The sequence below is a fragment of the Lissotriton vulgaris genome, chromosome 3_1, assembly GCF_964263255.1.
Source record: "Lissotriton vulgaris chromosome 3_1, aLisVul1.2, whole genome shotgun sequence".
NCBI classification, from domain to species: Eukaryota; Metazoa; Chordata; class Amphibia; order Caudata; family Salamandridae; genus Lissotriton; species Lissotriton vulgaris.
In genome coordinates, this window is record NC_141689.1 from 421,767,640 (window position 1) to 421,794,383 (window position 26,744).

Below are 26,744 nucleotides of genomic sequence, written 5' to 3' on the forward strand. Positions count from 1 at the left end.
ACAACGCCGGACCAGCCTACCTGAACAGCAGACTCAGCTTCCACACCCCCATCCGCCAGCTGCGCTCTGCCAGCCTCGCCGTCGCCGCTGTCCCCCGCATCCAACGAACGATGTCCGGCGGCAGATCCTTCTCCTACCTCACCACCAAGACCTGGAACACCCTCCCTACCCACATACGGCAGACCCAAGACCTACTCGCCTTCAGAAGACTCCTCAAGACCTGGCTCTTCGAGCAGTAGCATCACCCCCCCTCCCCTCAGTGCCTTGGGACCCCCACGGTTAAGTAGCGCGCTTTACAAGTACTCTGATTGATTGATTGATTGATAGTATTGAGGTCTTTATGTAATTTCTTGATTAAGACAAATGAGAAGGGGTAAGCTACATCTATCAACATTTGTGGATTAAATAATCCTCAAAAAAAGCGTAGGGTTGATGAAGACATTCAGTACTTGAAGGCAAACATAATATGCTTGCAAGAGACACACATAGAAGTTGGTAGGATTAAGATTACCGAACTAGCAGGATAACAGCTGGTTTCCATCCCAGCCCAAGGAACAAGCACAAAAGAGGTTGCTATTATGGCTCGCAGAAAATCTTTCAGCTTTCCACGCTCAAAGGCTGATCAATTTGGCAGATGGTCCATTACTCAATGCATTGCAGACAATTATTCTTTTACACTCTGCTCGGTTTATGGTTCAGTACTTGATGATCCTGCCCTTTTTCATTGGTTAAATACGGAACTTGTTGGGTGGTGCTGCCTTTAATTATTTGTGGCGATTTCAATATAAATTGGAGTACAAATATTATAAAGCTAAGGCCAGTTTATACTGTGGCCGTAAACCTAAAGCCTTTAGGTCCTTGGTCAATCTGTGTATGCCGCATGGACTCATTGATGTTTGGGCCTCGCAAGAACCTCAGGATTTAGGTTATACTTTTGTTTGCGTCCCACACCAGTCACAAGTCAGGCTAGACTATTTTTGTGTGTCTCGGGGGCTTTCGACAAACTGCAAGATTTTTTAATTTCCACGAGTAATGTCGAACCACAATCCATTAGTCCTCGCGATCTCATTCCAATCCTCAAAGTGGGTGGCACCACGGTGGACTTTTGACAGAGCACTCCTTCACAATGAGGAATATATCACACATATGCAAAGTTGGAGTCCTAGATTTTAATCTGAGAATAGGGATAGTACACGGGTGGAGGTAGTATGGGACGCTCTGAAAGCTGGGATAAGGGGGAAACAGCAAGGTCCCCGAAGTAGGGTAAACAGCACATGTAGGAACTCTATAGAAAGTTGGTTGAAGCAGAGACGCAATTAGTAGATGGAATTACAAGAGGAGGGATGTGGGGGGGGCTCAAACACTAGTGACATTAGCTAAGACTAAAATGTTAGAAGTCTCGGCGAGCAAAGTGGCAGGGAAGTATGCCGCCTGGCGATCCAAAATGTATGAATGCAGTGAGAGAATGGGACACCTGCTTGCGATGGCGGATGTGTCAGAAATTGTGGAAACTAATCTGGGCATTTTACTTCCAAAATGTAAAGCAGATTTTAACCGAGTAGATAATCTTAAGCTTACGCTGGTGGGAAGATGCAACGTTATTAAGATGCCGTTTTTACCGAAAACTGTATACTTCTTTAGGGCAATTCCATTGACCATCGATAATGCTTGGTTCAAGTCTATGAATCAGATGTTTACTAAATTTCTCTGGGCTAACTGTCGCCCACGAGGGGGGCTGAAATTCTTAACGTTACCTAGAGACAGAGGAGGCTGGGCGGTACCTAACCTTCAGTTATACCACTGGGCTGCAATATTATCTAAAATGAGTATTTTACTCAGGGATTAAACAGGCCAGTTGCAGATGGCGGCCACCCATTCAATTTACGAATTGCTACTAGGGGTAAAGGCTAGCGGCTGTCTTTTGCAACATACGGATTTTAACTATTACAAAAGAGTGAAGTTTAAGACGCTAACTTGGGCTTTCAAAATCTGGACCTCAGTTCGGAAGAGGCTCGGTCTGGGTCTTATTAATGCTTATACCCTATTATATAGCAACGATTCACTCCCTAGCATCTTAAACGAGGGGCATATGAAAAACTGGTACAACAGAGGTGTCAGGATGGTTGGTGACGTTATGAATGAGGCATGAGTGATTACTTTTGATACGATCAAGGAAGCATTTGGGGTTGAGAACAGACAATTTTTTTAATATCTCCAGATAAGAGATTTTCTAGCAAGGAAGACAGTAGTGGTTTTGCTCGGATGACATTGGTAGAGATAATTCTTAAAGGGTCAAGTACACTAGGAGGGATTTATAAGAAATTGAATGAAACAATTCTGAATGACCTGTCTAAACACTGTGACCGCTGGCATGAACGTCTATCGGTGGGTCCGGGCGAAGCGGAAGATTCACTATATAAGGCCCAAACTTCATGTATTGCAGCTAACCTTCCGTTGCAATGCTTTAAAACATTGTTTAATCTCTATATAACCCCTGAGAAGATTAAACAAGCATTTACAATGCAACGGTTTCGCCTTTGGAAAAGTTAGAGCTATTGGCATTGTAAATGACAAAATTTGTATTTATGTGTTGGTTTTGAAAACGGCCTTGCTGGCCTACCACCAACCGTCCCTTTATTATTGTCTTTATCACTAGGACAACCCATTGGTTTCCTCTTCAGCAGTACAAAAGAGTCCGCACTAAGAGAAATACCACTATAAAAGCCAGTATGACCGTGAAAAATACAAATCATGCGGTTATAAGAACACTCATGCAGTAACAGAAATGTATTTGTTTAGTAGATATTTAAGCGGAGGAACTAGCGTGATTAGTCAAACTTTTAAGGGATTTTTCTATATATAGAGCACAACGTACTTCCTAAATAAACGATCAATGCTCGCTTAAAGAAACCCATAATAAGAACAGTTCTTGAGACACCACCAAGAGTTTTCTATTTATGTAACAACATTTTGTATTATGCATACATTAAACAAGAGAAGCAGAGAACCTCACCCTGGCATTCTATACATCACAGACCCCTCCATATAAGATTCATCCATTCAAACATCTATCCTATCTTCCCCCACTAGAGCACCATGGTTAGACTCTACCAGAGTCAAGCGTCACTCACTCAGCCTCTTCACTACCCAGCCTCTCCCCACACTGTACAGGATCTCCCCCATTAGACCGCTTCCTCCCAAACCTTCTGATCCACGAGCTCACTGTCAAGAGTTGCTCACTGTACTTCGTCCTTCCGAATCCTCATATTCCAGCCTCTCCCACTCAGACCCAGACTTTCCAGTCCCTCCCTCCCAGACCCCTTACAGTCCAGTCCCTCCCTCCCAGACCCCGTACAGTCCTGCCTCTCCCTTCCAGACCCATTACTGACCAGTCTCTCCCTCCCAGACTCCTTACAGTCCACTCTCTCCTTTCCAGACCCCTTACTGTCCAGCCTCACCCTCCCAGTCCCCTTACTGTCCAGCCTCACCCTCCCAGTCCCCTTACTGTCCAGCCTCACCCTCCCAGTCCCCTTACTGTCCAGCCTCTCCCTCCCAGACCCCTTACTGTCCAGCCTCACCCTCCCAGACCCCTTACTGTGCAGCCTCCCCCTCCCAGATCCCTTACCGTTCAGCCTCTCCCTTCCAGACCCCTTACTGTCCAGCCTCGCCCTCCCAGTCCCCTTACTGTCCAGTCTCGCCCTCCCAAACACCTTACTGTGCAGCCTCTCCCTCCCAGACCCCTTACTGTTCAGCCTCTCCCTCCCAGGCCCCTTACTGTCCAGTCTCTCCCCATACCTCTTACTGACCAGTCTCTCCTTATTACACCCCTCACTGTCCAGTCTCTCCCTCCCACAACCCTTACTGTCCAGTCTCTCCCTCCCACAACCCTTACTGTCCAGTCTCTCCCTCCCACAACCCTTACTGTCCAGCCTCTCCCTCCCAGACCCCTTACTGTCCATCCTCTCCCTCCCAGACCCCACAACCCTTACTGTCCAGTCTCTCCCTCCCACAACCCTTACTGTCCAGCCTCTCCCTCCCAGACCCCTTACTGTCCATCCTCTCCCTCCCAGACCCCTTACTGTCCCTCCTCTCCCTCCCAGACCCCTTACTGTCCAGTCTCTCCCCCAATACCTCTTACTGTCCAGTCTCTCCCACAAGACCTACTACTGTCCAATCTCTCCCCCAAGACCTCCTACTGTCCAGTCTCTCCCCATCACACCCCTTACTGTCCAGTCTCTCCCCAAGACCTCCTACGGTCCAGTCTCTCCCCCAAGACCTCCTACTGGCCAGTCTCTCCTTATCACACCTCTTACTGCCCTGTCTCTCCCTAGCACACCTCTTACTGCTCGGTTTCTAGCTCACTGTTCAGTCTCTCCTTCTCAGACAGCTTACTGTTCAGTCTCTCCCTCCTAGACTCCTGCCTGCAGTCCCCTAACGACTCTCCACTGTTCAGCCTTAGTATCCATCTCAGTTCATTTTCTCTCCTCGTACCTCACTGTCCATTCTCTTCCTCTCAGATTCCTCCTAATCCAGTCTATATGTCTCAGGCACCTCCCTGTCCAGTGTCTCCCAGGTCCCCAACTGTACACTCTCATCCTGTCGGGCCCCACTACCTCTGCCTCAAAGCCCCTCACTGTCCAGCCTTTCCTTGTTCCGCCCCTGGAAGAAACCTAAAGGTACTGCCACGCAAAGGTAAGTCCACTACCATAAACCCATACTTGACCAGTCCAGCCCTCACACCACACCTTATGACACTACTCCTCATGCCCCGCTGTCTAGTCACTCCACCCTGAGAATGCTGTCAGGCCATCACACCTCAGCCAGCCACTCCTCTCCAGACTAATCCATGGCCAGCCTCAGGTCCTGTAACCCTGTTTATCCCTTGGGAGCCACTCTTATCCCGTCTCTTCCTCCCACAGTACCAGAAGAGGTGTCTGCAGAGACTGATCACCGCGTCCCGGGCCGTGTCCAGGCAGATATTGCATTCGAAGGTGGCTCACGCGCTGCCACCCGCGGCCCCGACCCATCCGGGCTCTCGCTCCCCTGGCTGCCCATCACGCTTGGTTCCCGACGCCATCTGACCAGACTGGTATCTCGGTTCCAGTAGCTTTGCCCACTGTTACCGAGTGTTTGTGTCATTGGACGTATCACAACGATCACGCCCCTAGTGCCGTTCTACGACGAATAGGAATGCACGCTCATTGAGAGTGAATAAAGCATCTTGATTGGTTGAGTCGCAAGTCGGCCTTCTCCGCCACTGTCCAATTAAAGACACACCGACGTGGCCCTTGGACGTATGGTCTCGCCCTCTGATGCACGGGCGCGGTAGGCCAAAAAACAAACCTGTGGCTCTGTCAATCAGTCGCGTAGGCACTCCCACCGGAACCCATCGCTACCTGCACTGTCTTGCTCTCCAGAGGCCCCGCCCATGTGACGTCACCCGCCACACAGCGGGCTGGTAAAAGATGTTCAGATGGTAGAGGTGGAGAGAGGACAATGTGTGTGGGGGTCCAAGGTAGGTTTGGAAATACAAGGCAACAGTTGCGCCATCCTTTAATGGAAAATGTAACATTTCCCAAGTCACATGAAAGTAATTTACAATGCTACTAAAGACACACAGCACAAGGAGGGAGGGACGGACAGTGGGAGAGGGAGAGAGAGCCGCTGCGGCAGCCAGCCCTGTAGGGATTCTGGGGCGTGTTTGTCGTGCTCTCCCCTTCCAATTGGCTGGAAGGTAAAATTCCAGCCAATGGGAAGAGGAGAGGGTGGGACTTAAAAAAAGACCCAGAAACGCCCCCGAATCGCGTTCCGATGGGGAAATAGTGACTGACAGCTAATCTCTTCCAATGGCTAAACCTCCATTTATGGAGCTAGCCAATGGAAGACAGAGGCGGGACTAAGCCCCACACTGTAGGGACATAATATTTCGCCTGGGCGGAGCTAGTGCTCCGGCCCAGGCGAAACCTAAAAATCGAGAGGAGTTGCGGGAACAAAATGCCCACGGTGTGGCTGTCCTGCTGGAGACATTGTACATATGTTTGCTTCCTGCCCCGACCTGGATATATTTAAAAGGGAGGTTGGAACTATTTTATGAAATCACTTAGGTCAGAAAGTAGATATGTCATAACAGCTGATTGTACTTGGAGTAAGTAGTCCTTTGCTTACGGCGCAGGTTCAGACCTTTCTGTTCAATGCTATGACAGTATTTAGACTCTGTCTAGCCACTCACAGGCTTGATCCAGCTCCACCAACAGGCCAACAGTGGCTGGGTAGATTCTTGGCAGTATACTGGTTAGAGACTGCAGGATATGTTAGAAAGGGGTGCAGAACACGGAAAATGGGGATGGAAATCTGGGCACCTTTAAAAAGATGATTGCAAGATAGCCAAGGCGGGGTGCAATGGGTGACAAGAAAGCATTAAATTAACCCATTAAGCAGCAGAGGTATCGCCATTATGTGCTTCTATGTCTATAAATATTTGAGTTTGTATTTTATATGACCTCTCAATACTGATTTAATAATTTGCTATGATTTTGTTTGTCTCTTTTATGATAGACATTGTTTTTCTTTTTTTTCTCTCTTATGCTAGTGGAAGAACTGTTTTCTATTTCTTTTTTGTTCATTCCCTTTCTGGTTAAGTGAATCGAACAAGCCAGGGTTGGGCGGGGTGAGGACTCCTGGGAGTGGGGAGGGGGGTCAATTCTTCAGGTGATGTATGTATTTATTCCTATATTTATGTTGTGTATTATATATGGGGAAAAAGATTTTCAATAAAAATTCAAACAAAAATGTAACACCCCCTTGGCGTTAAGTAACGCAAAGCAGTGCTTCGTGCTGCTTTGTGCTACTTTGTGGGGGCTTTCCAGCACAAAACAAGTTTTGAGCTGGAAAGTAAATAGCAAAAAAAAAATTTGCACTAACCAAGCTCAAAATGTAGGTAGATCTCCCCCAAAGAGACTGAAAGCTCCAACATGAGCATGATGAGCAAGTGCTTGAAAAAATCCAATCTAGCATTTGGGGATATTCAAAAGGTGAGTAATCTGCAGTTAGAGGTATCCATCAGAAAGGGTGATTATACCAAGGAAATCACCAAACAAGACAATAGCTAGGAGATCCGACATTACAGTAATTCCATCCTGAATCAAGGTCTTATTAAAGTTGTTATGCCTACCATATTATTCTATCATTGCTGTCAATGCCAGAATGAAAAATCAAGTTATATGTCTTACCATTAATAAATTACAGCTGGGCTTTGGTCGACTCATCAACAGAAGCTCTAACTGCCCAACCTAAACACACCTACTCCCAAACAAATAGAACATATTAATAAAAGGAGGTGCTCCATGCAAAGAGGGACACAGTCCACCCCATCATCCTTGTCCTATAGAGTCTACCACTAGCCACCTTCAGGGGATGCTTCTTTCTGCTTGCCAGTCTACCCCACGATTAAGCCAGAGTATTTTTCTTCAGAGCAAGACCTCCAGGAACTGTCAGTGCAGCCACATAACCAGGTTGACTTGACTTGTAGACCATTCTCAAGCCTGTGAAAGTCAGAGGCCTTTCCAATAGCACCACAGGATGTTGATGTATCTTAAGGAAGACACATATGTGTGAAGTGAAGTAGGATCTCTATAGGATATTGTTGATGTCCCCGACACACCTAGACCACATTTTGGCCCTCAGAGTAACACTCTAAGTGTGACGGATATGCCCAGGCATGGGTCCCATAGATCAATTTGTTATAGGGCTCAACTCAAGCCAATCTGCAACTCACTGATGAGGCCCCAGAAAATCAAAATCAGTGAAGGGCTGCATGTGTTCTTATGAAGATGAAATGTGGTCACAATTCAGCTGTGACTGTTCCTATTGGAGCAGGACCATGATTGATTTATAGATGGCTGGCCTCAGTTGTCAAAGTGGACGGTATTGGAGATGCACAATATACCCATACTTTTAAAATGTAAGATAAACAGTTCCCCTACGTTTTATAAAAAGGCAAACATCCCGGGCCAGTTGAATCCGAGAGTTGAAATGCTTCAGCTGAAGGGTATGGCAGGGTGTCTCCTGTGCTGTGAAACCGGGGGACGGACAGTGACGTAACAGTAGCCCCCGCAGCTCCCGCGGTGTGAGGGGGGCCCAGAGCTCCAGGCAGCCCCCTCCAGCACTGTGTACGGACAGTGGGGCCCTGGCCTTAAAGCTCCTTAATGGGTCCAGAGTGTGACGAGAGGGGGCCCTCTTTGAACTTTGGAGGGAGCCCCCTCAAGTTCCATTACACCACTGGGGTGTAGGTTTCTGGGTTTAGGACAGAGGTGCAGGGTAAAATTTTGGAGCGCACTCCAGTTAGCAATGTTGTGAAGATTTAGAAAATAATACGGTGATCTGGCAAATAATGCCTGTACTAATGATGAAATACAAAAAGGCATGGATTACTAACAAAATTAAAATGTGGTAGGCAAATCCCCTGTAAGAGAGTATTTATATTTTATAGGAGATCTGGAGTAAATGGTTTATACAGCTGCAATGGGGCACCAGGATATTTTGGGACAATCATAAGGTTTATGGGTAGAAATAAGTAAAGTATCATTAACCCCACATGTCTTGCAATGATACTTCCCACTAAACCTATTGTAGATTTGTTGCAAAGTCATCCTGTGCCCTGGGCACCCGCTACATTTTTGCTGACTGGTACTGGTGGTAACTGACTCTGACTGACCATGGGTTCTGCCTAACCAGGCACAGGGCCAGTGCTATGCTGAAAGAGACACTTAGAATACAGTGAAAACATCGACATATAACAGGGTACACTATGGGTTGGGGTACCCCTGTGATTTGCATGACCCTATAAGGCCCTAGTACATAATAGGGCAGGGCGGTTGAACCTACCACTAAGTCCCTAGTATATAATAGGGCACGGCAGTTTAGAGGCCATTAGCCCTCTGTGCACTTGCATGAGTGCACTGCTGAAGCCTGAGGTCAGTTTGAAAGTAGCTGTGTTGCAGGACTGCTTTTAAAAAGTAAATTGTGCCCAAACTCGACTTTGGTGTTTGGGGCACTTATAAATTGATAATCTACAATGTTTGGACTCATTAGGTACCCCCAGGGTCTCCCCTAGGTGTCCCTGGTGTGTGTGTGTGTGTGTGTGTGTGGGGGGGGGGGGGGGTTCAGGTATTATGAGGTCCACCCTTAAGAAAATGAATTTTATATGCCCTGGGTTGAGTGAAATTGCACATTTCACGCCCCACATTGTGATAAAGTGCTGCTCAAAATAGCCTTTGGTGCTAGGAACACTGTGGAGGGAGATTTCTGCAAAATTTCAACATATTCAGAACCGCTAAAGACTCTCCTAGGTGTACCAGGGGTGGGGGTCCTGTGGATATAGGCAGAGTCCTTGTAAAATATTTTTTTATAAGCCCTGGCACTGGAAAAACGGCCCACATAATTTTTATTTTCCCATTGCATATTCCCTGCCACACAGGTTAACATGGCAAGAAGTTATTAACTAATAAATCCTGATAGGAGAATGATAAAAATAGCATTCAAAGACTTCCCAGAATGGTATTGATAAAGCCAACAATATTATAGTGTTCAATTTCTCTTAAAATGTACAGACAAGAAGTTATAAGACTTTCTTATCTATAAGCCCAGATTCAGCCTTCCAGTGGTCTGTCCTGATTGGTCAGAGTTAAGTGGATTAGCCAGGCTTCTTTGAAGAGGTGATAAAGAGCCCATGGTGTTAACAAGCCCTGCTGGGAGGGCAGTGTTCCTTTACACAGGAATGCCAGAGCAGGGGGAGGAGTCGTAAACAAAGGACTTCAAGGGAAGGGGAAGACACCAGTGTCATTTACAACTCTACTCTTTAGAACCCAACCAGATGCTAGGCTTAAAGAAGAAATGAGCAGATGCAAAGGGGAGAGACCAGCTCTTCTCCCCCTGCTGGAAATTCATCCATGATGAATTTGGAAGATTTGGTGCATTCTGGAACAAAATAGAGCCACACTCTAAATGATGTGAAGCTATCTTGGGGCGTTACCCTGCCTCCCATTGGACAGGAGTGCCTTCCTGCTTGACCCATAGAACTTGGAATAAGTATCAGAGAGGGGCAGAGCCTCCCATATCTGCTGCTTGAAACCTCAGATAGCAAGAAGGGCCATGCTGAGACGTTTGATGTGCAATCACTAAGGCCTGCATTCTGAAGATTGTGCCTTCTGCATCATCTGGAACTACAGCCCTGTGGACTACCTTGCTGTAAAAGGACTTAACAGTAGACTCCCTGCAAGCTACAGGTTAACAGAGCTCACCTGGAAAATCACCACCAAGAATCCTCAACCTGGATCATTACCAGTGGATTTGTAAGGGTTTTGTCCAAGTGGATTGTGTGAACTGGGGTCCTCAACTTTCAAGGATCATCTTGGAGCTTCCAGACCATTTGAGTAAGTTTGTGACACTTTGGGACCCTTAGGGGAATTTCAGGAAGAAGTTCCAGAAGTTTGGAGAAGTTTGAAGGAACTTTGGGAAAAAGCTCCATAAGTGGACCTACTCAACCTGGCCAGCCAAGCCGCCTGCCTTCAACTGCGAGTTGGCCTGCCACCCACGTTCGTCCTGCTGAAAAACTCCGTAGGTCAGACTTCCAGAGTTTGATCGAGAGTAGGCAAAATCCGAGGCCGGCGAACCCTCACTGAATCCGGCCTGGCAAAGAGTATCGAGAGACCCGCAAGAAAAAGCTCAGTAAAATTTTTTAAGTCCGAGCAAAGAAAAGGTGACCGGGAGCAACTGCGAGAGCCAAGCCGCCTGCCTTCAACCGCGAGTCCACCTGGATCCATGGTTCGTCCCGATTGAACGTTCCAGAGGTTGGACTTCCATAGGTTTGACCTGGAGCTTGTCGCAAGGCAATCCAGCGAACCCTCACCGAATACAGACTGGCTGAGAGCTTCGAGAGGCCCCGGGAAGAAAAGATCCAGAAAACTTTCTAAGTCAGAGGGTAAAATCTTTGGGCGAGACCTACTGCAAGAGTCGGCCTGAACCTTTCACTTTGACCCGGCCTATCACGTCCAGATGTCCCGATAAGGCGCTATGGGTTTCTATGAGCTATATAATGCTAAATCTTTCAAAATTCATACCTCTGGTTCCATACATTGGATTTTTGTCGTTTTGGTGTTATTCTAAAGATAAAAATATTTCCTAGTTTTATAAATTGGTGTTGGATTTATATTGTACATTCTGTCTTAATTATTTACTGATTTTGTGTTTTTGAATGCTTTACATACCTGTCTTTGATGTTAAGCCTGCCTGCTCGCAGCCAAGCTACCAAGGGTTGAGCATGGGAATAATTTCTAAGACCTATTCTGAGCCATATACTGTGATAGTGGCCAAATTGCCAGCAGCAGATATACCTTTGCCCCTACTAATAATCCACTTTCCAACAAGATTACATAACATTAATCTTTCCAGAGCTGATTTTAAGATAGTTATTTAATTTAATATTTAATTAGCAAACACCAATGGCATCCAACCAACAATAAACGAAAACAGCCAAAAATAGAAAAAGATGCATCATATTCATTTTATGTAATGCAATGCCTAATCCAACAATATGTAAAGTTCATGAGCTACACAAGCCACATGAAATTATATAAGCCATGGAGAAGAAATAAAAACGAAATTGATACCTGAAAGTGGATCCAGCCATCTACTGAGAGCAGACGTTCTCTGTGCTGAACTTCTATATCACCGCCAAAAAGCAAAATAGGAAACGGGGAAACCAAAGTTGTTTCTTTCAAGTACACCTTTCCATACTTCACCTAAACACAAAACAAACATCTGTTGCAATGCATAGATGAGCAATATTCGATTAAGATCAAAAAGAGCTGGAGAGAAGTAAGGTCAATATTTTCACAAGCACAGGCCCAAGGCAACTATACGTAGCTGAAGATATTGTTTGCCAGCAATTGTATTCATCTGTGACACATGTAAATTAACACATCAATTACAATACTACAGATAATGTATGCTTGGGTTTCCTAGTGATATCTCTGAATCATTTTGAATGCTTTATTACCTTCTCTTGGTACAGCAGCCATCCATAGGTCTGTAGATCTCTGTTGACCGAAGAGGGGTGGACGTTGGCTTTGCCCTGAGCAGTTTCTGCAATGCATGGGATCTTTTCTGTGATGTCAACAGACTTGGTGCACTGAATTTTCCCAACACTATCATACAGGCCCGCTGTCAACACAGCTTTGAGTACAGATATCTCTTGGGGAGACAAGGGCTTTCTGACCCCGTTTTCATGGATTCCATTTGAGCTTTCATGTGATGTTTTAAAGGAACCAAATCCTGCAGCTCTTACTAGCCTCACCAGTTCCTGCTTTACATCCTATAAATGTTTCATAAAATATTTTACATTAGTATAGTAAATTGCAGACAGTACTGTCAACATTATGTTTTCTTCAAATGTTGCTACATTTATTACAATGTACTTACCATAAAATGTGAGTGTGGAACCAAATTCCCCAATCAATTTAGGAACACGGAAAAGAACATTGGCAGGTTCAAAATAGTGCTTATGCTCATTTCGTACCCAATACTAGTAGACTGCGATGTTGCTTAAAACCCTGTGAGGTGCGATATAGGTCTGATTGCTTTCTCCTAACCTTTTAAACAGCAGATAGCGGTGAAACCTTGTGGCAGAAACCAATCGGCAGTTTACTTTATGATCACCGTATTACAACCATAAGCAAAACTTGCAGCAGTGTCGGATTAAGACTCAAGAACCCCGTAGGCGCCATCTCATATGTGGGAACTCATGGCACAGACAGTCTGAACTGTTTAACATTTTCAGAGAAATAATTGAACTAGAAACAGTGAGAAGTAATAGTTATCTGTAATCCCAGTTCTCCTCCCGGGTAATTGTGGTATTCCAATATGTTAAATTATTCAGTAATCGAGGTAGAGGACTTGGTGGTGTTTAAGGAATTAACATTTTGTGTGGCACCCTAAATTTACAGCAATATCCGACTATAAATCACTTATCTAGAATTTGCAAACAGGTGACTAACCTGCAGGAGCTTGCTTCTCAACATGATATTTATTTCTAGATTGTGCAATAAATCGGCCAACTAAGGTCCAAGTATGAGATTCTTCAGGGCAATATTACTCTAATAGCAGTAGTATTACAGTTGATAAACGACAGCATCCTATGTCCTCCGTGCCACGCTAATTCTTGAGCACTCCCCCCTCTCCTTCATCACCAATGCCTCACCGCGCAGCCGATTTGAACGCTGCCGCGGCGCTTTGGGAAATATTGTAGCGCCATCAGAGAGTAGCAAGGCCACGCCCACCTTCAGAGGCCACGCCCCCCTCCCTCCTCGCTATATAAGCCGCGCCGCTCCTCTGCGCGCAATAGCCCTGACAGCTCCTGAGGCGGAAAGCCGGGAGACACTCGCCGAATCTTTGCACAGAAATTTTAAAAATACTGTTTTAATTTGTGTGATCTCACCTATTCTTGAGCGCTCCCCCCTCCTTCATCACCAAAGCCTCACCGCGCAGCAGATTTGAACGCTGCCGCGGCACTTTGGCAAATATTGTAGCCGCCATCAGAGGGTAGCGAGGCCACGCCCACCTTCAGAGGCCACGCCCCCTCCCTCCTCGCTATATAAGCCGCGCCGCTCCTCTGCGCGCAATAGCCCTGACAGCTCCTGAGGCGGAAAGCCGGGAGACACTGGCCGAATCTTTGCACAGAAATTTTAAAAATACTGTTTTAATTTGTGTGATCTCACCTATTCTTGAGCACCCCCCCCCCCCCCCCTCCTTCATCACCAAAGCCTCACTGCGCAGCCGATTTGAACGCTGCCGCGGCGCTTTGGGAAATATTGTAGCCGCCATCAGAGGGTAGCGAGGCCACGCCCACCTTCAGAGGCCAGGCCCCTCCCTCCCTACAAAATGTGCCTCAACCGAACGTGCAGCAGACGCGCACAGCGGGCGCACAGTCAGCGCGCCGAAGGCACGCCAAAGGTAAGCCCGTCTGTGCCTGTCCGGGCCCAGCCGGCCGTAGGCCCAGACTCTATGCCCAAACCCACCAGCGATCGCTATAGCTACACCCAAGGAAACCTCCTCTCACTTAACCCCATGAAAAACGCAAAGTGCACCTATACCTACAAAGGGGAGAAAACCTTTACCAACTGCGATCTTTGCAACCCAGCCCACACCACGGTAGGACGCCACGGCCTGCAACTTGGCCACCTGAACTGTAGGTCCCTCCCGAAACATTCCCTAGAGATAAACCTCCTTATACAGGATCTTTCGATTGACATTCTGTTCCTTACGGAAACATGGCTAACCCCCAACTCAGATTCCGACATCGTCAATGCCCTTCCCCAAGGCTACCTAATCCACTCTCAGAACAGACCCCTCGGCAGAGGAGGTGGCCTGGCAATAATATATAGGGAGCACTTCGTTTGCAGAGCTAACAACGGGACCATCGAAGACTGTGAGAGCTGCCATTTCGCCTTACAAATCTCACCCACAGTCTCCCTTTCCGGCTTACTCATATACCGCCCACCGGGAGCCCAGACCAAGTTCTCCAGCGCCCTTATCGAAACCGTCACTTCAATGGCAACGTCATCTCCCAACTTCATAATCTTGGGAGATCTCAATCTCCACTTTTGAGACCCCCAGGACTAGACAGCGTCCGATCTCCTACTCAAACTCACCTCATACGATCTAAGACTAGTGAACTCAGAGGCTACACATGACAAAGGTCACTTCCTTGACCCCATTTTTACCAACATAAACGACCTTAAAACCACTCCCCCCCCCCCCTCCCACTTCCGTGGACAGACCACTTCTTGGTCCCTATCGCTTGGCATTCCAGCGTCCCGCCACCTCAACCCCTCAAAACCCGGGTCACGGACAGACCCTGGTCCAAACTCTCGACTGAAGACTGGTCCATCAAACTTACGCAGTCTCTTCCCCCCCCAGCACTAGATCCAGTAACCGCAGATTCGCAATTCAATACCTGGCTCACCCTCTCACTCGATTCTCTCCTTCCAAAAAAAAGCACCCTGAAACTAGCCAAAAGAGCTAACCCCGCCCCTTGGTACACTCCAGAGCTAAAACTACTACGAAAAGATTGTAAAAATTTGGAGCGTGCCTGGAGGAAAGACGGAACCAAATCCAGAAAAGATGCATTTCGCTCCTCCATGAGAACTTATAAAACCGCCTTGCGTAACACCAAAAGCCAATTCTTCGATGAGAGAATAAAAAAGTCCTCTAGCTCTGCTAGAGAAACCTTTATCATTATGAAAGAACTGCTCAAAGTCCCTGCCCCTCCCCCAGTTCTTGACACCTCTGAGGACAAATGCCATAAACTGGCAAAATATTTCGACGAAAAAATCCACAAGATCCTCGATTCACTGCCCCAAGCCAACCCAAGAGCACACGCAAACGGTCTACTCAAGTCTGGAACATACTCCAATCCTCAGCCGGGCAAACCAGACACTCATCTAGACACATTTGGCCCGGTAACTGGAGAAGAGGTCCTCAAAACGCTGGCCACAATAAAAAGTGGCTCTCCCAGCGATCCGGTGCCCATTCGCATCCTTAAAACGGTGACATCCACAATCCCCACCCCCCTAACCGACCTCATCAATTCCTCTCTGTGTCAGGGAACGGTCCCTCCCGGTAGGAAGGCTGCCGTACTTAAAGCCCTTCTCAAAAAACCACTCCTGGACCCGTCGGACCTGGCCAACCACAGGCCAATCTCCCTTCTCCCCGGAATTAGCAAGATCACGGAAAAACTAGTTAACAAAAAACTCTCCCATTTTTTGGAGTCCAACAACCTTCTCCGGAAATCTCAGACTGGATTCCGCCCTGGACAGGGCACAGACACCGCCCTCCTGGCTGTGGTAGAGGAGGCCAGATGCATTCTGGATGCAGGAGGATCAGTGGCAGTGATCCTCCTGGACCTCAGTGCGGCCTTCGACACTGTCAACCACCAGGTCCTCATCCAACGACTTAATGACATTGGGGTGATGGGAACTGCTTTGTCATGGCTCACGTCATTCCTAAGCTAACGCACCTTCCAGGTCTGGGAGAATAACACCCGCTCCACGGCGATTCCCCTCCAGTGCGGAGTGCCGCAAGGCTCATCCCTTAGCCCAACTTTATTTAATGTCTACATGTCCCCACTGGAGGAAGTGGTCGCCCCGTTTGGAGTAAAAATCATTAGCTACGCCGATGACACCCAATTGGTAGTCTCACTATCCCAACATTACCAAGGACCGTCCAATCTCCACACCAGCCTCTCTGAAATCTTTATCTGGATGAATGAATCAGCCCTAAAACTCAATGGTTCCAAGACTGAGATCATGCTCCTTGGACATAAAGGGCCCACCCTTCCCCCGAACCTCTGGCCCACATACCTGGGAGAGCCCCCCGCTCCCAAAGAGGAGATCAAGAGTCTAGGAAATGGATAGAAAAGGATCTGTCCTTCAAAACTCAAGCTAAAAAAACAGCTGGGATCTGCTTCGGCCTTCTTAGATCAGTCCGTAAAATTCTGCCCCTTCTCCCGCAAACCTCCCGGAAATTGCTCATCCAAGGACTGATCCTCTCCAGATTGGATCATAGCAACGCCATCTACCTGGGAGCACCCGAATCCACCCTCAACAAACTACAACAAATTCAGAACGCCGCAGCCCGGCTTCTCACGAACACCCCGGCGAGAACATCTGCCAAACCACCTCTGAAACTACTGCACTGGCTCCCAATAAGAGAAAGGATAACATTTAAATCCCTTTGTCTGGCGCATAAACTTCTGCAGGGCAAGGGCCCCCTCATCCTCAAAAACCTAATCACACCCTACAAAGCCTTAAGGCCTCTCCGTTCGGATCATGAACATCTTATCACAGTGCACAGAGTAAAAAAGGCACGCACAGGAGGTCGGCGATTCTCGGTGAACACGGCTAGACTGTGGAACACCCTACCTCTCAAACTCAGGAGTGAATCCTGTCATCTCCGCTTCAGAAAACTCTTGAAAACCTACCTCTTCCCCTGATCCCTTTTTTCTCCCCTGGTCACCCCCTTGAATCAGCTGTCTTGGTTTTAGCGCTGGGATGCTTCCGGGTTACTATGCGCTCTATAAAACCCACATTCATTCATTCATTCAATTATATGCAATGGAAGAAAAATCAGCAAAGATAGATTTTCTTGGGAGTCACAATTCCAACAGAGCAATTCTTATTTCAGGTGTAATTAGTTGAAAGAGCAAAGTACCGTGTTCTGCAAAGCCATCCGCCCCACCGCATCCACTACACAAAACAACTGCGGGCCCTTGTGGATACTTTGGACCCAAAAGCATGCCATTGGGAGCCAGAAAAGTGGCAAAGATAATCAGCATGGCTTCAAACTGTTGCAGCGTTGCCGTCAGTCAGGAAAACTCAGGCGGCATCAGGATCAACTGAAGGATTGGCTCCTTAGTTGGAGATCAGGAGTGGGATTGATGGGCACCTTTATTCCCTCACAACTTCATTTTTAATAGAGAGTGACAGTACGGGAATGAGGGCTTTGACTTACTGGAGGACTTTAGCTGCGAATGCTAATTCTCGATGGTGCAGCATCAGGAGTGGTTCAGAGCCCATGAGTTGGAAGAGAAAAGAGGGCTTACACTAGGCTCGAGGCTTTACTGTGTTCAACGACATACAGCTTTATGTCACGGATCACCTTCGGCTGCTTGAGGGCGCTCTCCTTGCATGACTTCAAGTTGTACCCCAAAACACAGCACTAAAGACACACCTCATATGCAGGTCTGTGGCCGACATTTGTTTTCGGCAGCCATGACTTGGTTTGACGCCTGTAGTTTTAGGACGGCATTGTTCTCTTGCTGACTGGATTTTGTTTTGGGAGTCGTCGAAAGACCGGAAAAAGGGAGAGTGGCGCTCCAGATCAGTGTTCTAAGGTTGTGGAAAGAAAGAAAATTACATCGAAGTATAGGGGTTGAGCTTAAATGCAGGTTCCGCAGTGGAATTAATTCTACATGGAAATGCATTGCACCACCTAGTGAAGTGCTGGAGCACTGCTATGAAACGCTTCTGGATCCAGTCTTGCACCTGCTGAATATTCTAAAGGTCAGGACTGTATGGTTAGAAGCATCCAACCACCTACTTTTGTGTGGACCCTCGAAGGGATCAAAAAGGAAGATGCATCCCTCAGAGGGGATCCAAAGAATCACAGTAGCTGCAACACAAACTATCTACAAAGCTTGAAAAGAAATTCAGTACCTGCACAAGCTAGTTTTCACTTACACCTCTGGTTGAATCCCTTGGTCACTCAAGGCAAAAGATTAACTACAAGGACACCATTGGTAGAATTATCACAGGATTGAGCCCACTACAATATGACTAACCCATTTGCCACTGCTCACGAGAAACCTCAAAACATATGTTGTGAATAAGGCTTTCACCAAACATTAAGTAAAAATTAAGATCATGCTTCCTGGAAGGTACCACACCCCCAACACCTGCTCAAAGGATCAGATATAAAGCTACTTAGCTGATAATTTGCAGCACCATCTCATTGATGAGATAAAGTAATTTTAATTGCTTTAAATAGCGCTTACTACCACTGACAAGGCGTCAAAGCGCTTTTTCAACAAGTAGCATGCTACTCAGAACCCATAAATGATTAGTGTTGAATTAGTATAGTGAAATATGAAAGTAATTTGAGTGGTGGATATGTTAATCAGTTATTTGGATTCAGAAGGATAGTGGAGGGATAGAGGAGGGAAAAAGGTTTGCATTTATATAGCTCGTTACCCCAGATGAGGTGTTGAAGCGCTTTTTTGGTGAGTAGCACGCTACTCCGGAACTCAAAGGATTAGTGGTGAATTAGTATAGTGAAATAATAAAGTTATTTGAGTGGTAGATATTAGTCAGTTATTTGGATTGAGAAGGATAGCGGAGGGATAGAAGAGGAAAAAAGGTTTACATTAATATACAAATATACAGCTTGTTACCCCTGATGAGGTGTTGAAGCCCTTTTTTGTCGAGTAGCACACTACGCTGGAACCCATAAAGAATTAGTGGTGAATTAATATAGTGAAATATGAAAGCAATTTGAGTGGTGGCTATTAGTCAGTTATTTCGATTCGAGAAGGATAACGAAGGGACAGAAGAGGGAAAAAAGGTTTGTATTTATATAGTGCTTGCTACCTCTGATGGGGTTTAGAAGCGTTTTTTTTGGCAAGTAGCACGCTAGAATCTATAAAGGATTAGTGGTGAATTAGTATAGTGAAGTATGAAAGAGATTTGAGAGGTGGATATGTTAGTCAGTTATTAGGATTGAGAAGGGTAGCGGAGGGATAGAAGAGGGAAAAGGTTTGCATTTAAATAGGACTTGCTACCCCTGATCAGGTGTTGAAGCACTTTTTAAGCAAGTAGCAGATTACTCTGGAACCTATAAAGGATTAGTATGGTACAAATAGGAGTGGACCTATTATTAATAGGTTAATAATCAAGGACCTTCAAGTGGTGTGAAGTGGGGTGAAAGAAAGCAACAGAATGATGTGTTTATAAAAATACATGAATATCAGATTACCCTGAGTGCTATAACATAACACTATATGGTATGTTATTTTCATTTTTAAAGCGCGATTATACTACAAGAGTGTCCTGGTGCGAACCTTGAGAGAATGAAGAGGAGCCAGTTTAAGGGAAGATTGAGATCCTGCATGCATCGTAGCACAAGGGGCAGAGCATTCCAACCTAAAGCAGCCTTCACAGCCAGGGGAGCTGCCGTACGTTCTTTGTAAGAAAAACCGCAGGACTCTAGCCAGAGATTGGGAGTAAGAGCGCAGGTGTCTTGCGGGGGTGCAGAAAGAGAACCGTTTCTGAAGATGGCCTGGCCCTGTGGCATATAGTGCGTGGTGGGAGATGACTAATGCCTTGAACATAACCCTCTCTGCCACAGGCAGCCAGTGTAGAGTGCGAAGATGATGTTTCACGCTACATCTGGCAGGGATGTTCAGAAGGAGCCTGCCAGCTGTGTTCTGCACCATCAATATACAGAGCATTGGCGTAATCCAATCGAGAAAGGATAAGGGCTCTGATAACTGTCTCCTTGGCCGCCTGAGGAAGAAGAGGAAGGAACTTTCTAAGAATTTTTTTAAATCCAAAACCGGTCCCTGCCAACTTCTTGATCTGAGTCGAGAACAGGAGGTTCTCCTCGAACCAGACATCCAAGTTCTTAACAGGATTCGGTCAGGAGGCAGGAAGCACTGAATCAGAAAGCCAGAGTGTTTCTCTAAATCGCGAGGGACTCTTTCCAAATAAGAGGATTTCTGATTTTTCCTCAGCCATCTGAAAACTGCGGTCAAACAGTGTTTGGCGGTAGAGCAAGAGCATTTGTTTTTCCCCATTTGAACAGGAGCTGGGTATCGTCGGTGTAAGCAATTACCTTTGCGCCTAGGTCCTCAGCTAACTGAAAAGAGGAGTAGCTTAAGTAATAAAAAGAAGAGGGTTCAAAGAGGAGCCCTGTGGGACCCCTGTGGTCACTTTCTTTGGTGAGGAGGTAAACCTGCTGTGTCCGATCCTTCAGGAAGGATTCGATCCAGGCCCAAGCACTTCCAGAGACCCCAATCTCTGCCAATCGTGTGAGCAGCAATGCGTGGGGAACCGTGTCGAATGCCTCCGAGAGGTCCAGCAAAACCAAGGCACTCCTCCCTTTGGCATTCAAACAGTCTCCGATGACTTCGGAGCCTTCCACCAGAGCTGATTCTGTACTGAAGGAGGTCCTAAAGCCCGACTGAGCAGGATGGAGAAGGCATGACCTTTCAACAAAGTCGGTCAGTTGACTGGTAACTACTTTCTCGCATACCTTGGCCACACTGAGCAAGAGGGAGATTGGTCGGTAATTTACCGGACACAGAGGGTCAAGTGAAGGTTTTTTTAAAAGAGGAAGTTTCATGGCCAGCTTCCAGGTGGCCGGGACAAGAGCTTCATGGAGGGACATGGTAATGATTCTATTGACTTCAGGATTAAGCGTGTCCGCCACGTCAGCTAGACGTCTAGCAGCACAAGGGTCCGTTGGAGATCCAGATTTCCGACCCTTTAGTGTTTTGAGAGAGCTGGGTAGATCAATGGGGGCGAAAGCGGCCAATGAATGGAGGCGGGGCTAATGAGGTCATTCAAGCCTGCAGGGCGCCTGAGTACTTATTACAAGAAATAAAGGCCACCTGTATGGTGTGAATTTTCTCCATGAAGGAAGTGGAGAGATCTTCGCACTAAGAGGCAGAAAAGGGAATCATGCTAGATTGTGCTTTAAGAGCCAGGAAACTCTGAACTATAGAGATTTCCTTAGAGTTGTTCTTAGCTGCGTCAATTTTAGGCCCATAGCAAAGACTTTTAGCTTGTGCTATGGCCTTATAATATGTTTTTTTGCTTATATCTCAGTGTGTGTCCCCAGGATGAAACCCCTTACTCCTGACTCTCTCCAGTTTCTTGCACTCCTGCTTCAGTGTCCTCAGATCAGGAGTGAACCAGGGATTCGAGGGGGAGTCTCTGGAATGTCTGTGGCGAGTGGCAGGGGCTATGAGATCCATCTTGTGAATCCCGCCAGTCCGTCTGCAAGAACGCTGGCAGGAATCCCCCAAGGCTCGACTAAATAGCAGTGGGTCAATTTTAGCAAAGACTGGCTCCCGCTTAGACCGGGGTAGAGGGTTCCCATCTGTCAAGACCCATGAAAAGTATGCCAGAAAATGATCTGTCCAAGGCACCGGAATGGGTGTTCCAACTGTAATAGGAAAATTTGTGTAGATGGGGTCTAGGGTGTGGCCCCTGAATGCGTCGGAAGGTCAATCCATTGGGTGAGCTGTGCGAGAGACGGCACCTCTAATAAAGCAAGAGTGTCCTTCGAAGCTGCCTGGTCAAGATGAATGTTTAAATAGCCAAGGATGATATAATGGGCAAAGCAGAGGACTCGGGGGATGATGATGTCCCCCAGTGCTTTCAGAAATGCACAGGCGGGACACGGGTGCCTATAAATCAGGGATCCACCTAGTGTAAAGTGCGGCGAGACATTAATACTTAAGTCCAGAACTTCGCAATCCCCTTCAGGAGTGGACACATCCTGCTGGAGGGACCACTTATCTCTATGTAAAATAGCCACCCCTCCCCTTCTCCCTTGTCGTCGGTCTTGCCTAGCAATTTTATTAGCCAGATGGAATGGCCAGTGCAACAATAGGATTTGAGAACTCATCCAGCCATGTCTCTGTGATAAACGGGAAATCAACTTTCTTGTCTTCCAAAAGATCATAGATATCCTGATAGCGCCTCTTAAGTGAATGTGCATTAATCAGGGCAGCATACAAAGCAGGTTCCTGCTTACCCCCTTTAGAGGTGGCCCTGGCAGGAGCAAGTTCGGCTAAGGAACAAACCGTGTCTTTGCACTCTAGAACATGAAGTAGCTGCCGGTCCGAACTCCCGGTCCGGGACAGCAAGGAAAGCGTGTTTGCCCAAGGGACACAGTCAAATTCAAACAATGCAGGTAAAAAAGTCTGTAATATTCTTTTTAAGAGACGAGTGAATTAAAAGTATAAAACAAGCGACTCAGAACACTAACCACTAACAGTCATTGCTTTAATTTGTAAAGGCTGCTGTAGCCCACCACGGGCACTGGGAGTGCCAAATGACGATACAATGACTTTGGAGGAATACATTATTTTAGTTACAGAAAAAACACACCACTATTTATATTTAGGCATTCCTGCTTTCAGTTTTTAGTTGTTGTGAGTTCTGCGGTGCTTAAATACAGTGATTTACAAATTGTCCAGAAATTATACAAATCAGTTGTTATGAGCGTTTGTTTCTTTTTATTCCATACATAATCACAGGGACAGCATTTCGCCATTGTTTATTAAGAAATTTGCTTTATTTTCCTTCTTTCTCTCATTCATTCATATTTCCAATTATTTCTACATTATTTCCTTCGCCTAACTCCCTTTATAAACTTGTAACTGAATTTGCTCTTAATGTAACTTATTTCCAAGGACTTAAATCCTCTTTCCAACAGTCCAGTTCCACCCAATTTCAAGGATGTGTATGAATATAAATATGCTTGCACCCCCATTAAGGTCTGATTGGAGCAGATGAAAGGTTAATGATGGGCATTTATCACACCTTCCTGCTGTGGTGATCTTCAAATAGTAAAGATTTTGCAGAATGAACATTTTCTACTTAGGATATACATATACAGAGGGGTGCTCCCTGCTCAGTTATTGTAAGCCGGTCTCACTCTGTCCCATTCTTTGCCTTGGATAACAAGAAAAAATTGGGCTAATGGAAAAGTTACTTACTTTCGGTAACAATGTTTCTGGTAGAGTCATAGTCCACCCACAGATTCCTTAACTTGGGAATTCTCCCCAGGCGTCAGACTGGATCCGGAAATTTTTCAGCACTACCACTGTGTGCTGGGGGAACAGAGTCGTATAGCTCCATGATGACGTCAACTCCGGTTGTGACATCAGTGGAGTCATTTAAGTCCCCTCCAGCACGCGGACGTCAATTCCTTCTATGAAACCTTCCGCACCAGAATGTGGAGCCATTATAGAAACTGGCTGTGGAAATAGTGTCTCAAAAAGATCAAAAATCTTTAAAACAATAGGTAGAAAGTAGCAATAAACTGTATGTCAACACAAGCCAAGGACTTTAAGAAAAAGACCAAATGAATCACCGAAGCACAAGCTACGTGAAACCGTGAGCACTGATGTATAAACCAGCCTAGCACAAGAAAACACAGTCACTTACAAAATGAAATGAATGGTATGGTAATACCAGGACAAGACCTATGAGGCAAGACTACATGGTTTGTTAAGTCACACGACTACACGAAACAGTGATCACTGGAGTATAAAGCAAGTACTAAAAAGGAGGATAACCCCTACATCATATGTCGTTCACAAAGCGGGGAGGATGGCCAGGGCATTAAGGAATCTGCGGCTAGACTATTTCTCTATCAGATACATCATTACCAAAGGTAAGTAACATTTCTATCCGATAGAGACATCTAGCCGCAGATTACATAACTTGTGAATTAAATGCCATAGATATAACCACTCTGAGGAGGGTCTGCAAACTAATCCTACAAAAGTTCACAAAGAGAACCAGCTGGTCGATAATAACCACAGACCAGACGTAGGTAGGAATTAGATGAAAAAGAGCATAGCTCCTTATAAAAACCACTATGCCAATGACCACATACAATGTATATAGAAACCACCCCGCAAGCACAGAGAAGCCAAAGCCATAAGGGAAACAGGAAACATCTGACAACAGTTAGACACTAGTATTTAATCCCCAAATGTTAAAATAACCCATAGACTAGAAGGACCAGCTGATCTAACCTAAAAGAGACCAGCACCGCTACGTAAAGTGGGGTGAGTGTGCTGCATTTTACAACACCCATTGCCCACCTCTTTTCACACTAAGTATAGCCTGAATGGGTGCCTTATTTACAAGGTGGCGTTAACACTGCCTTGTAAATAAGGCAAAGCCCCTATCACCACAGGAACGTCAGAAAAAGTTATTTTTAAAAAAGCATTGAAATTCATCTTGAAAAGGTGAAGGGATAATTTGTTTATTGAGCGAACTTAGGCAAAGCCTTAAAACTGATGACAGCCGCCAGTTATGGTGAGACATAACAATGCATATCTCTTTTCCCAAAGCATTGCTTATGACCTCACAAATTATATCTGTTAGACCTGGAATCTTTTGGTGTGGTTTCCCCTGTCTTTATGCTTCTGACCTCCTGTTTTTGACTATTTGCTGATTTTAGGACTCTGGGCACTTTACCACTGCTGACCAGAGCTAAAGAGCATGTGCTCTCTATCTAAAATGTAATAGTATATTTGATTCACTAATAAGTCCCTAATACAGTGCACTACATGCGCCCAGAGCCTGTAAATGAAATGCTACTAGTGGGCCTGCGGCACTGATTAGGCCACCTACATAAGAAGCCTGTCAAACATGTCTCAAACCTGCCACTGCAGAGCCTGTGTGTTTGGTTTTAACATGCCATTTCGACCTGGCAAGTTCACCAACTTGCCAGGCTCAAACCTTCCCTTTTATTACATTTAAAGCACCCCTAACATAGGCCTGGGTAGCCTAATGACAGGGTACAATGTAGTTAAAAGGTAATGCATGTACCTTTGTGATTTACATGCCCTGGTAGTGAAAAACTGCTAAATTCTTTTTCAATACAGCAAGGCCTAACTCTCCCATAGATTAGCATTGGGGCTGACGTGTAACACTTTACAAGTGTAGCTTCAAAATGGGAGCAAATCTTTTTGTGAAGTTGGTTTTTAAATTGCAGGTCTGAAAATGCCACTTTCAGAAAGTTGGAATTTTCTCACATAACCATTGTTTGACTTTGCATATCCTTTGAATACACAAATGGGTGGGATGACAGCTAGGCTTGGCGAAATCACTCTAGACAGTCACATACAAGGAAGCTGAGGTATGTCCTGGTTATCCTGATGGACCATCACCAGGCTGATCAGCCTTCCTGAGCTAGATTGGTGGGAGGAGCTGACACTTGCACCTGAATAGGGATGTATCTGTCCCCACCCAAAGAGTGGCATAAACCCCTGTAGTGTGTCTGGAGCCAGGGCCAGGAAGGGCAGGGTCTTGTGCACTACAAAGACCTTTCTTTGAAGTCTCCCTACTTGAAAGGCTAAAATGGGTAGAAGTACTCAACCTCTGACACCATATACTCAGAACACTTCTGGACTGAGGATATTCTGCCAGGAAGAAGAGATGATGTGCTGCCTGGAGGAACTGCTACTTTGCTGCTTGCTTAGCTGTGTTGGCCTGCTGCTTCTTGCCTGGGAGTGAGAGGACTGGACTTTACTATCTGCATCCTGATTTCTAAAGTTCACCAAGGGCTTGACTGAACTTGCTTTCTGTTGCTGCAGTCTCAGGGACATCAAAGACTTCACCTGCATCTTGCTACCAGCACCTGAGCTCCTCAGTTGTGCGTCCTGCCTGGCCAAGTGGTGCCAAATCCAGTTCTGGGCCCTTGGAGGTGAATTTGATGCTACAACCAAGAAATCAACGCATCGACTCCAAGCATCAGCTCGGAATCGGCACATCCCTGTGAAATCGACGCATCACAGATACCTGCACAGAAGCCGTGGTCCCTGCTCGAGTGTGTGTGACGCATCAACAGTGACTTACAACGCAGGCCTGACTTTGTTGCAGCACCTCCGAAGAACCACCACTATTTAAGTTTCGAACACTGCCTCACTGAAGTCTCTGATGACTGTTCCGACTGCAACACAGTCTCGACCCTGTAGGGCCTCTAATAGATGCAGCACCTGCGACCAGCGGTTTGACGTCGATGCATCATCAAAATTGTGTTGTCTTAAGGAAAAGAGCTCTCGCATCGCAACTTACGCATCATCTCCTCTAGGCACTGCATCGTCTCTAAGTGTTAAAGTCTCATTGACCCAGCACCGCCTTAAGGAACTGGTGCATTACTTGCATCAGCAACAAATCACCTCCTCTGTGCCACACATCATCTGTGATTTCCAATGCATCCAAGGTACGGTTACCTGTGTCTGCGTGACTCCTGTATCCGGCCCGCGCTCCATAACGCAGTCGGACTGAACTTGTGGATTTGTCCTTGTTAGAACTGGGATTTCTGGTTGGCTAAGGCTTGCGCCAAAGCCAGGCAGAAACCACCACTCTAGTCAGGGCAAGGGA

General features: G+C 46.2%; 1 protein-coding gene across 1 annotated transcript in view; it reads right to left on the reverse strand.

The window, feature by feature from the left end:
* DHX29 (DExH-box helicase 29) overlaps window positions 1-26,744 on the reverse strand; it is a 930,480-nt gene that overhangs the window by 38,884 nt on the left and 864,852 nt on the right. The window contains exons 24-25 of the mRNA XM_086960636.1: window positions 12,056-12,370; window positions 11,667-11,798 (exon numbers count right to left, since the gene is read on the reverse strand). Coding sequence (XP_086816762.1) covers window positions 11,667-11,798; window positions 12,056-12,370 — 447 coding nt within the window. The remainder of the gene's footprint in view (window positions 1-11,666; window positions 11,799-12,055; window positions 12,371-26,744) is intronic.